Raw genomic sequence first — 13,217 nt, forward strand, 5'->3', positions numbered from 1 at the left:
GTGCTTCTTCACATCGCTATGAAATAAGTTAAACTATGAGAGAGGTGGTGGCAGCCACCAATGGCTCTTCGTCTGGAATGGGTCACCTGTGAATGGTGTGGATGCAGGATTTTAACACAACACAAGTTCACCAGTGGAATTCGCTGCCAGAAGATGTTTTGAGGACTGTCCCACTGGCTTTCAAGGCAGATTAGGTAGATTTGCGGAACAGATTTAACAATTGCTGTTAGCCACACCAAAGCAACATTGATGTTGAGCAACAGTTGAAGAGATGAAGAAACTAAGATTTGGGATGGCCATCACCTCCATGCTGTTCTTGTGAATTTCCAGAGGCATCTGGCTGGTCTATGCTACAGAATGCTGGACAAGATGGAACTTGGTCTGATCAAGCAAGGCAATAAAAGTACAGTGGTACCTCGGGTTAAGTACTTAATTCGTTCCGGAGGTCCGTTCTTAACCTGAAACTGTTCTTAACCTGAAGCACCACTTTAGCTAATGGGGCCTCCTGCTGCCACCGCGCCGCTGGAGAACAATTTCTGTTCTCATCCTGAAGCAAAGTTCTTAACCCGAGGTACTATTTCTGAGTTAGCAGAGTCTGTAACCTGAAGCGTATGTAACCTAAAGCGTCTGTAACCCGAGATACCACTGTATATCCTTACGGAATGAAAAGGTCTGGGGAGCATCTTAAAAATAAAATGTATATTAATTCTTATTATGAAGATCGACATAGCATCTCTTTTTCATGCAGAAGGTCCCTGGCATTGAGGTAAGACTGGGGGAGAACTTTTCCTGAAGCCCTGGGCAGCCACTGCTAGCCAGTGTAGACATTACTGAGCTCGATGGCTCAGTGTATGGCAGATTCCTCTGGGCAGTTAGCTCAGCTGGTTAAAGTGCGGTGCTGATAATGCCAAGGCCGTGGGTTCAAAGCCCATATGGGCCAGCTGCATATACCTGCACAGCAGGGAGTTGGACTGGATGATCCTCAGGGTCCCTTCTGACTCTACAATTCTATGATCCCATGAACACTTCTGTTCAAGCAAGTAACAAGTTTCTAAAGTGAATATTCCAGTCACAGATGCCAAAAAATGCAAAGGGTTTAAATTTAAGTGCCCCTTGTAGAAATGGCCCCGGGCTCAGCCATTCATAAACAAGTTACATAACACCAAATTATTAAAAGCCAAGCCACACTTCTGAATTAACGAGCATGGGAAGATGGTTTATGGAGGCAGCAATGTCGGAGCAGGTGAACATCTCTACCAGCCAAAAAAAAACTCTGCAAAACTTCAAAGAAGCCAGAGAGAGGGAGAATGATGGGATGTGTATGAAATCCTGCATTTCCATGAATGCTCAGCTCTGCCTCCCTTTCGACTACACTCCAGGAGCCTGCGAGATCTTCTCTCCCCACATCTCTCTCTCTCTCTTTCCCCTCTCTCATTCCTGCGCTTACTCTCCTCTGTCACCATCTGTCACAACTGCGTTCTCACACCCCCTCATTTCCCCCTTTTTTCTCCCGTCTCATTTTCTCCCTCCCTCCCTCCATCCATCCATCCTTCCCCCCCCCTCTCTCTCTCTCTCTCGATCTCTCTCCTTATGCTCTTTCTCTCCATCATAATCACTATGTCACTCCCCCTCATCCCTTCCTCATTCTCTCTCTCTCTCAATATCTCTCTCTCAACCATTCATTCTTTCTCTTCCTCCCTCATCCTCGCCCCACACCTCCTCCCCTGTCGCTCCCCTCGGAACCTCTTCCGATTGGCTGGTGGCACCGTTCCCGGGAGTAATTGACACACCGCTTGATCTACCTAACCCTGCGCGAGACAACAAGCGCCCCCCCCCCACTTCAGCAGAAGGAGAGCTGGCGGGGCGGGGGGACCGTCCGGCTGGGCTCCACTCAGCAAACGCTGCAAGACTGCCTGCCTTCTTACCTGCAGCAGCCCTGGAGAGACCAGGTGCAAAAGTATCAGCAGCAACGGCAGGGAAGCAGATGTAGGAGCGCAGGGGCCTGAGCAGGGATGCCACCTCTACACCAGAAGCAGAAGGAAGGGGAGATAATCAGGTATCTCAAAGGAAGCGGGGGGGGGGGAAGAGATGTTAAAAAGCATTACGGATTCTGGATTTATACCAACTTGGGAATTGAAATATTTTTTGTCTTTTCCCCTCCCCAAGAGGAATTAACAAGAATACTAAACATCGTCCTGGAGAGTGAAGGCAGATATCCATTCTTTTGATACGTGAGTATTGGGCAAACTTGCCTCCTGCTTCTGCTTATAATCCCCCAAATTCTGTTGCATGCAAAAGTTTTCTTTGGACACCTGTATCATTGAAGCTCCCTGCTGTGTTGCACCCCCCCCCCCCCAGATCTCCAGGGGATATGCAGGTTTTAAAAAATATTTGTCTATTGAGTCCAAGTGGGAAGGGAAGACAAGCGACAGGGTCTAACAGGCTGGGTGGCAGAGCTGCTTATCTTCAGATTCACTGGCTTGCGTTCTCCTGCTGGGTCTGTCCAGGGCACCCACCTGTTGTCTTCCATTTCACACTTTGGTTGCCGTTTGCAATCTGCAACTGTTTGTTCCAGAACAAACTTTTGTGGAGTTGTTGCAGAGTAATTGGGATGAAGATTGCAGTCTTGGGTTGTAAATCTTTTGGAGCAGAAAGAGACATCCTGTACTCAGTGGCATGACATGGGTTTGCTTGGGACTGGGGCTCCTTGACACTCCTGTAAACATTAAGAGGGAAATGTGCAACAAGTAGTACACACACACACACAATCACACACACATGAAATTCTGGATGTGGTAACGATAGCATGCAGATTTGAACTATGGGTCATTTTAGATGGGGTCCTCATAAGAAAAGTTTCTACAGCTGCAGGCACACGAGACTCTTTTTGAAATCTTTGGTTCTGTTTGGAGGTTGTTTTGTCATGTTGGTTTTTAAAATAACTCAAACTGATTGCTAGGCAGGTAGAAGTCTTTGTGATCCCCTCTCCCATCCTCAGTGCAAGACAATTTTGAACAAACCTATTTCTCCCTATAAGTAAAAGTCAACACGGTCTCCTTTCAGAAGACATGGCATTCTTACTTGCAGGATCCTGGCCTGTCCTGCTATCCTCTTCGTTGCTAGATTGACAAAATAATAAAGAGAGCTTTCATTTCCGAAAGGCTGATTGACATGTTGAACCGATGCACAAAATGGAGCCCAGTAACTGAACATGTGAGGAATTTATGAATGTGCATATCTGAAGCAACTATTGCCAAAACAAGACTGAGGTTCTTTTGGATTAGACACTGCACATATGTAATTTACTGTCCCGAAGACCTTACAGAATAAAGGTGAGTCTGCACTAGTGAGTTAACACACATATCTCATCGGCATCATTTTGGAATTTTCATCGGCTGACTTTTTTTGCACGATAAAATGCACAGTCATTACTAATTCCTGAATTGGGATCCAAATGTCTTTCCTTGAGCCTGTGCTTCTGTTTGTAGGATCTTGCCTTTTCCTAGCACCCAAACAATAGTATTTTTTCTGAGGGGATAACTTCAACTCCCTCCCCCAGTTTAGTCCAATCTATTCCAGTAAGGGGGGGCTGTCTAGAGTAATGGCTGTGTGAGGATCACCCACCAATGATGGAGCATTGCCATGCCACAGGGAGTGGAGAGACCCAGCCCTCATCTTCCTCATCTTCTCACCACATTGTTAGCTTGCAATTCCTAAACACGGATGCATTTGTGGGTTTATTTAAGTGCCATATTGCTGGACCACTCGTCCAAGGTTGGCTTCACACTTCCACATCATGTCAGGGACACTTATCTGAAACACTTAAAACAAGTTATTCACACTGTGTTGCACCAAAGTTGGGACTCAAGCTGTGAGCAAATAGCCTCTGGAAATTCTGCACCAAATTTGTGGGAAGAGAAATTGGGAAAGACAGACCATTTCAAAAAATTTCTCCATATGGGAGGATGGGGGAGATAAATTATCCAACAGTTCCCCAGGGATGGGGCAGTAGAACAGTTTTGTTCTCCCCTGCCCCCTGCTTGGTTTCCCTCCCCACCTGGCCACCATTTTGCATCTTCCTCAGTGCCCCAGAGCTTGCATCATTCCAGGGTGCTGTGCCAGATTGCAGGGATGGCAGCTGCCACAAAAAAGCTAAACTAAAACTAAAATTTCTGAATGGTGGCAAAAATTCCGGAAAAATTCTGCAAAGTGGCCCTTTAGGGTTAAGTGGGAGGAAATATCAGAAATTTATTGAAAGAAATGTATTTGGCAAACCTTTCATTCACCTCTAGCTGGAGAATTCGTTTGGCCTTGTTTCTTTGTTTTTGTATTACTTATTATTATTTTTTTAAAAAATGGTTAGAAGACCATGAAATATCAGGGTGAGCTTTCCGTCCACATTATTCTTCACCTACTTCCTTGCTTTAGCTTTCCCCACAGCACCCCCATTCCCAGTTGGACTTCCAGGGTTGTTCCTGGAACTCCTGAAAGTCTCTTTAGGTATGTGCTCCTAGATCTGCATGATCCAGCCCAAGATCCACTCCTCAAAATCTGGTTTCATTATCTGCATTTCAGGGTCATCCCCACTTCTGCGACTGTGGAACTGCTCTCATAGCTAGAAAGGTCTCCTTTCTCATGTTTCACCAGTAGCTACATCCAGTTCAGCTGGTATAGAGAAGGACAAGGAATTTTCCTCCTTCAGTTCAGTGTATGAAGAGCCCTGCTAGATCAGAACAATCTCCCATCCAATCACCGTTCTCACAGTGGCCAGCCACATACATATTTTTCGTTCTATAGGACGCACCGGACCATAGGACGCACCTTGTTTCAGAGGGGGAGAACAAGAAAAAAAATCCTCCCCCTCTCTGCTCAGCACCCCTTCAGCGAAGCGGCAGGAGAAACAGAGCCCCTTCCATTTCTCCTCCTGCTTGGCTGAAGGGGTGCTGCGCAGCTCTCCCTCTCTGCTGAAGCCAGGAGAGTCTTGCTCTCCTGGCTTCAGCAAAAGGAGCCTGAAGCCTGCAGAACACAGCGGGAACTCCAAAGGCTTCAGGCGGCTATCCCTGAAGCCTGCAGAGCGAGAGGGGTCAGTGCACACCGACCCCTCTCGCTCTCCAGGCTTCAGTGAAAGCAACGCGAAGCCTCCGGAGTGCGGAGGGAGCACTCCTTCTGCGCTTCAGAGGCTTCACATTGCTATCGCTGAAGCCAAGGAGCTTGCATTCACTCCATAGGACGCACACACATTTCCCCTTAATTTTTGGAGGGGAAAAGGTGTATCCTATAGAGTGAAAAATACGGTACTTCCTGGGAAACCCACAAGCAGACCTGAGCTCAGTAGCATTTTCCTGCTCGTGGTCCCCAGCAACTGAAATTCACATGCAGACTCTCTCTAATACTGGCGGTGGTATATATTCATCCTGGCTAGTAGCAATTGATAGCATTATCACCAGTGCTCCCCCTCCCTAGGAAAATAGGTGCCGGTACTCATCACCATGAAGTTGTTGCAGTACGTGCCACACTTTTTAACAACAAAAAAGAGAGGTGCCGGTACCGTGTACCCTTTTAGCACCCCCTCAAAAAAGCACTGATTATTGCCCACTAATCTGACTTTTCAATTTTTAAAACTGCCCATGTCGGCAGCCATCACTACATCTTAAAGTAGCAAGTACTATAGTGGATGTCAGGAGCCAGAGACATGCGAGACATGCCTAGAAGTCAGCAATAAAAAACACAGTGTCAGTACAGTTAACTCTTTATTCTGAGAAACCCAAACAGCTCAGACCTAGTGATTCCAATGAATAATAATAATAATAATAATAATAATAATAATAATAATAATAATATATTTATACCCCGCCCATCTGGTTGGGTTTCCCCAGCCACTCTGGGCGGATCCCAACAGAATATTAAAAACACAATAAAACATCAAACATTAAAAACTTCCCTAAACAGGGCTTCTTTCAGATGTCTTCTAAAAGTCGGATAGTTGTTTATTTCCTTGACATCTGATCAGATGGAGTTCCACAGGGCGGGTGACACTATCAAGAAGGCCCTCCTGCCTGGTTCCCTGTAACCGCACTTCTCTCAGTGAGGGAACCGCCAGAAGGCCCTCAGCACTGGACCTCAGTGTCCAGACTGAACGATGGGGGTGGAGATGCTCCTTCAGGTATACTGGGCCGAGGCCGTTTAGGGCTTTAAAGGTCAGCACCAACACTTTGAATTGTGCTCAGAAACGTACTGAGAGCCAATGTCGGTCTTTCAGGATTTGTGTTATATGGTCTCAGCGGCCACTGTTCCCGGTAGGGCTTGCCACAGTTGTAGGAACTGAAGGTCCTCGTCTTTCCACCCACAATATTTTATTCAAGTTGGCACCCTTGTGCAGGCCACTTTGCCCCTGGCCCTGCCCACCACTGAATTGTAGCCCACCCACCCCCAAGGGAATGTGGCTCTTGGCTTGGAAAAAAAAATTTCTCCAATTCCTGGTCTATGTTAAAGCAGCTCCCTCACTTAACATTCCAAATTTGCCCAATTTTCATTCCCATTATAACTTACGACAGAATGCCATTCTGGAGCTTTATACGCAGATCTGGCATCAAATGAAGTCAAAAGGAAACCTAGTGAAGATGTAAAGAGGTAACCAGGACCACAAGGCATCTTGTTTTGCCCAAGCTAATTCTCACCCCTGCAGTGAAGCTCTCTGCCCACCCCAGGCCGTCTCATGGCAACAGCTTTGGCTTCCCATCCTCTGGCACTACCCATGCCTGCAAGAATAATACGTATTTGGTTGGGTGAAAACAGCAGAAAGAAAATGATCATAACAAGGGGAATTAGAAGCAGAAAAGAGCTCATTAGTCCTCCCTCTCATTAAACAATGAGTTCTGGGCTTTGTCTAACATAGTATCAAGAGACTGACGATGGGACTTCATTGGAAAATTAGTGATTTCACTGTGTATTACAATCATTTATTCAAATGACCTGGGAGGTGTAATCAGGCGTCTGGGGAAGGTGGCAGAGCTCTTAATGGAGGGTGAAACTGACACAGGAGTACTTGAGAGCCCTGTGGCAAATTCAGATAATAATAAGGGGTTTTGAATGCCCAAAGTTTGAATAATGAAGGGTCTCATAAAGGGTCTCTGGTACAGGGAAGTATTATATTTCTGGATTCTCGGCTTTACTTGATTCAATTTATTCTCTCAAAACATTTCATCTCCTGGATCTGCAGCACTTCCATCCAAGTAATATAATTGTAGAAATTCAGGCAGAAGGCCTGGTGGTTTGTTTCAATGGAGCACTGGATGCAGAAATGTCATCAAGAACATAAGGATGATATGTCGACACATTTAGAGGAGGGATTGGCGCTTATTAACAGGATGTTTGTGGAAGGTTCCCTGTTTCCAGGACTGGCCCTACCATTAGGCAGAATGGGAAAGCAGCTGGTTTTGAGTGACATGAAAGCATAGCAAATGGTTAGTTGATTTATTATTGTAGTACTTTTGCAGCAAAGGGATGGTAGAGGCACTTGTGGAATTTTCTGTCTTAGGTACCCAAATATCTTGACCAGCTTTGGGTAATATACACCTTGACTTTGGAGGCAGCAAAATGTATTGGGTTGCCTCTACCCATTGTTGAATCCCAGAAGCCAAGACTTAAGTTTGGAGCAAGTAATCATTGGGGAGAAAACCCCAGCAGAAATTTAACATTGCAATACAAGCATCTTCAGGATTTTCTGTAAGCATATGAGTGTCATTTTTCATGCAAAAGCCTGATAGGTCAATCAGCTGCTGTCCTTCCCCTTTTTCTGTCACAGAGACAAAGATTTTCCAAGGGTTCAGCAAGAAACATGGTTGATGCTCCTCTACATAGGAACAACCGCTGCTTTCTAAAGTTGACAAAAGTTTTAAATGAGGCCTGTGGACAACTGCATAGTGGACAACTATAGTCTACCTATAGATGTTCCTTGGATGATTACAGTTCAACAGAGAACTTAGCTTAACAGGGGCCTTTATTATATGATATAGTGAGCATAATGATTAATCCAGCCATGTGCCAGGGTGTCATAGTAACAGGCTAAAAGGTGCAGGTTAAATGACCTAGCAATAGATTGTTCAGTGAGAATACAGTAGCAGCAAATGCATGTCCAGCTGAAAGGGCTTCCTCCATTCAGAGACCAGTTCTTCAAGATCTCCTCCTTAAGGTATTTGCAGCTTTGGATTTGGGTTCACATTTTCAGTAAGAATCTTTGACAAGTCAAGTATGGAGTTCTCTCCCCAGGGAGGTTCATATCACTCCTTCATTAGACGTCTTTAGTCGCCAGGTGAAAATGTTCCTCTTCACCCAGACCTTGGGCTGATTAATATTCTACAGCCTTTTAAATGTGTTTTGGGACAGGGGGGTTATTTTTTTCACTATGTTTTTGTTCTATTTATTTGTGCTTTTATCCTGTATTTGTTTCTTGTGGACTACCCTGAGATCTTCGAGTGAAGGGCGGTGTATAAATTTAATTGAATAATAATAATAATAATAATAATAATAATAATAAGTATTTTTAAAATGAACTGAAACTAAATATGCATTTCAGTCTGAGCCATTTGTAGAATGCACCATTTTATACACAATATGGGTGTCAGTAACTTAATCTGACCAATTCATCAGTTTTTAGATCTCTCCCATTTTCTATAACGTTCCAATGGCCCAATCATTCCTAAGAACCAACTACACAGTGAGGATGGAGATGGTCTCACTTTTCTGAGCAGCCTTATGGTCACTGCATGCTTTCATTTCCTTTCCCATCCTTGGAAATTTCCCTGCTAGTTTTAGTTCTCGGCCTTGCCATGACTGGAGAACTGGGGGCACAAGCTAGCAGCCCCTGGGCTAAATCTCTTCCCTCCTGCCATTGTCAACCTTTGAGGAAATACAGAAATGGCAACAAGAACTGGGGCACTGATATTTGGCAGCAGGCCACTTGAGGCCATAGTGCAACTGCTTAACACTAGTCTCCAGCAAAACTATTTGTTTTATTCATTTATTTCATAAAATTTATATGCTGCTAGATTGAAAAAACACACAACAGAAAACAAACCATCAATGCTTCCCCCCACCCCCCGGATGATAGCTTTGGTTTGTTTGCACAAATCTTTTTTAAAAGGTTTATGTATGAAGGCAGAATTTTCTTTAAAATTTTATTTTTATTGGTTTAGGCGATATAGATCTAAACACTGAAAGACAAAGCTTTGGCATGCACTCAGATAGGAGGCATTTGAGTCCCTCGTAAGACCCTTTAGGCATGATCCAGCCAAAGTTAAGTCTATGTAAGAAGCGGAAAACTGAAAGGTGGAAGTTTACAGTCTGCTGACCATCAAAATCAATGGGGACTTCTTTGTGCACCTTTCTGTACAAGAGGAGCACGAGCCACTCAGCTGTAAAATCTGGAATCTCCATTAACTTCTGTGCTCCTCTTCCAGCCCCAGCAAAATGAATGGAGCTTGTAAAGTGGACTTTCCCCCTATTTCCCTCTCTGGTGCTACCTTTAGTTTGCTATAAGATGCATTATAAGCTCTCTCACCCCCTCCCTGTTCTTCCCAAATGTAGACCCCTTCCGACTGATCCAGTGGGATAATCACCTCACTCTTCTGCCATGGACAATTTCAACTTCACCACCACACTGGCTTCCTGGGAAGAGAATTCAACAGCCAGCTGGGCAGCCCCTATTTCTGGGAACCTATCCCAAGCTTCCAGACTCGGCCTGGATGTCAGCGGTGTCCTCATCCCTCTGGTTTACCTCATTGTCTGCGTGGTGGGGCTAGCCGGAAACTCCCTGGTCATCTATGTGGTTTTGTGCCATTCCGTGAGCAAATCGGTGACCAACGTCTACATCTTCAACTTGGCGCTGGCCGACGAGCTCTTCATGTTCGGCCTGCCCTTCTTGGCTGCACAAAATGCCTTATCCTATTGGCCTTTCGGTTCCTTCATGTGCCGGCTGGTGATGGCCGTGGATGCTATAAACCAGTTCACTAGTATTTTCTGCCTGACCGTGATGAGTGTGGACCGCTACCTGGCGGTAGTGCACCCGGTGAAATCGTCAAAATGGCGGACGGCACGTGTGGCCAAGGCAGTCAGTGCCACTGTTTGGGTGCTCTCTTCCGTGGTGGTGCTGCCTGTGGTCGTGTTTTCAGATGTCCCCCCGGGCATGAGCACATGCCACATCCAGTGGCCTGAGCCAGCTTCAGTCTGGAAAGCAGGTTTCATTGTCTACACAGCCACTCTTGGCTTCTTTGGGCCTCTGCTGGTCATCTGCCTATGTTACCTGCTTATTGTGGTCAAGGTTCGGTCGTCCGGCAGAAAGGTGAGAGCACTGACGGCCAAGCGCAAGCGCTCCGAGCGGAGAGTCACGCGCATGGTGGTTGCCGTCGTTGCGGTCTTTGTCCTCTGCTGGCTACCTTTCTATGTGCTCAACATCATCAACGTCATCTGGACCTTGCCTGAGGAGCCATCTCTCTTTGGCATCTACTTCCTTGTTGTGGTCTTGCCCTATGCTAACAGCTGTGCCAACCCCATAATCTATGGCTTTCTCTCGTACCGCTTCAAGCAGGGTTTCCGCAGGGCTCTCCTCAGACCCTCCCGTCGAGTGCAGAACCAAGAAATCGCAGCAGCAGCAAGCACGGGTGGTAAGATGGAGGAAGAGGAAGAAGAAGACGATGAAATGGAGGCAGAAGCAAGTGAGGTCAGCAAGATAGCCCAAAACGGCAATGGCATGCAAGAGTGCGCCCCCATCAGTGGGGCAGGGGGGAGCAGTGAACAGAAGCCACTGCCAGAGGAGCCTGGGATCTCTGAGAAGCCTAGTGTTATGAACATTAGCTACTTATAGTGACTCTTCTTCTCTCTGAAACACCCTGGCAGTGACTCATTTGGAATAACAAACGGAAGGATCATTCATAATGCAAGGGATTCCTAAAAAACAGAAAGCCTGAGAGGGATGTGGGCAGATAAATATCCTCTTTCAAACAGTAAAGCAAAGCCTAACAACCAGAGTGGCGGGTAGAGCAAAGGCTTCTGGGATTTGGTTTGGAAGTAGTGTATTTCCTTGGCTGACATGATTGGTCAGCTGAGTAAGGTCAAGAGTGTCTGTGTCCTCTCCAACATCTTACAGCTGAAAACAGGGATTCTCATGTTTATGATTCTCAGACCAAGGATTTCTCCCAAGAAGCAATCCCACCTCCATCCATCCATTATTGCACATTGCTGAAGGCATTCTGTGCTAATATACCCTGCATTAATAACTCGGTCCACCATAACAATTTACTTAAAATAGGACTTTAATCTCATCCCAACTCTGATTGGACTTCTTGGAGCAGGAGCAGCCAACCTGCTGCCCTACAGATGTGGCTGGATCCAAACTCCCATCAGCTCCAGCCAGCATGGACAATGATTAGGAATCATGGGAGTTGTAGTCCAGTGACCTCTGGAGGACACCACATTGGCTATCCCGGCTTAGAGAATAGCTATGACTCAACCCCTTTTGGTAATGTTTATTACTGTTCTGATTCAATGGACATGGGAAAGCGGAAAGAAAAGAAACTTACGCTATGCACATGGGAAATTGGAGAAAAAGGAATATCTGGAGAAGGGCCTTAGCATTTTATTTTCATACAGAAGGTCCCGGGTTCAGTTTGCAGCATCTTCCAGGCAGGGCTGGGAATGTCCCATGCCTGAAACCCTGGGGAGCTGCTGGCAATCAGGGCAGGTACTGATCGAGATGGTCTGACTCAGTATAAGACACCTTCCCATGTGCTCCCACTAACAAAATGATGGGAGCAGGTGGCACTGTGGTCTAAACCACTGAGCCTCTTGGGCCTGCTGATCGAAAGGTTGGCGGTTCGAATCCACACAATGGGGTGAGCTCCCATTGCTCTGTTCCAGCTCCTGCCAACCTAGCAGTTCAAAAGCACACCAGTGCAAGTAGATAAATAGGTACCACTGCGGCAGGAAGGTAAACAGCATTTCTGTGTGCTCTGGTTTCCATCACAGTGTTCCATTGTGCCAGAAGTGGTTTAGTCATGCTGGCCACATGACCCAGAAAGCTGTCTGTGGACAAACACCGGCTCCCTTGGCCTGAAAGCGAGATGAGCACTGCAACCCCATAATAGCCTTTGACTGGACTTAACCATACAGGGGTCCTTTACTAACAGGGGCATTTTACTAACAAAATGCTTTAAAAGCCATTCCAGAATCTCTTTTTTAAAAAAGTATCTGTTATTACTAAGGAAACGTCCCAGAAAATAGGCAGTATACCTGAAAAACAAGGTCTGTTGGACAAAAATGTAGGACAAGACTTAAGTCTTTGGAGAGTCAGTGCAATATAGTGGCGAAGAAGTGCAGTGTGATTGTATGCCTATTTACTGAGAAGTACACCCCACTATATTCAATGGAGCTTACTCCCAAGGGAGTATTCATAGGATTACAGCCTGAGTTATGGACCAGGAAGTCCCTGATTTAAATCTCATTTCCTCTCTGCTAGTATTGTCCCCATACCACCAAGTGGAACACTGAGAACAGTCTTGGCATCCCATTCTGCCACACGGGTATCCTAACCTACCTTCCAAGGTTGTTGTAAGGATTACTGACTGAAGGAACCAGAGGTGCCGGCTTCTGAAGGAGAATGGCAGGGCTGATGTTGAAGGTGGTGGCAGCACAGCTTCAATGGCTCCTCCTCCTCAACCCTCCTTCCCATCTGCCAGAGGAGGAGGAGAAGGAGCCAGCCTCTAAAGCTGTGCCCTGAATGGCTCCGCACTTGACCTCCTCCACTGCTTTTGAACATGGGGGAAGCCCTGACCCGTTCCGAAAAATATTGGGGGGAGAGCTATGTCCCTATGGGATGGCGCCCCTGTAAGGATTGTATATGAAGTGCAATGAATGCTCTGAAATGCTCTCTTAAAAAAATAATAATACTAGAATTGTGATTATTCTCGCTGCAGCTTTGCTCTGTAACATATGGAGAGGTTATTAAGCACAGCCCTCAGTTCAGTGGAAGGGGTCTTGTTTGTGATGTGCCCTTGTGGGTGAGCAGGGAAGGTGGCAGGAAAAAAAGAGTTTGTTTTTATGAAATGCTGCCACTTATACCCACCCTTTCTGACAAGTAACCACTTCCTCAGGAAGCAAATACAATAAACTTTTTCCCTCCAGTGGTATTGGCCTCCATTTCTCATTGCTGCCTTTTATGATTA

The 13,217-nt window shown here is 46.0% G+C and overlaps 1 protein-coding gene across 1 annotated transcript; it reads left to right on the forward strand.

Annotated features, from left to right (window-relative positions):
- Nucleotides 1-9,631: 9,631 nt before the first annotated feature.
- Nucleotides 9,632-13,176, forward strand: SSTR3 (somatostatin receptor 3; the record flags this gene model as incomplete). Its single annotated transcript, XM_083573961.1, has 1 exon — nt 9,632-13,176. The coding sequence occupies one exon, from the start codon at nt 9,632-9,634 to the stop codon at nt 10,859-10,861; it is 1,230 nt and encodes a 409-aa protein (XP_083430087.1). The 3' UTR covers nt 10,862-13,176.
- Between the last annotated feature and the right edge of the window lie 41 nt (nt 13,177-13,217).

Source organism: Podarcis filfolensis (genome assembly GCF_964270895.1).
Source record: "Podarcis filfolensis genome assembly, chromosome: 10".
Lineage (NCBI taxonomy): Eukaryota > Metazoa > Chordata > Lepidosauria > Squamata > Lacertidae > Podarcis > Podarcis filfolensis.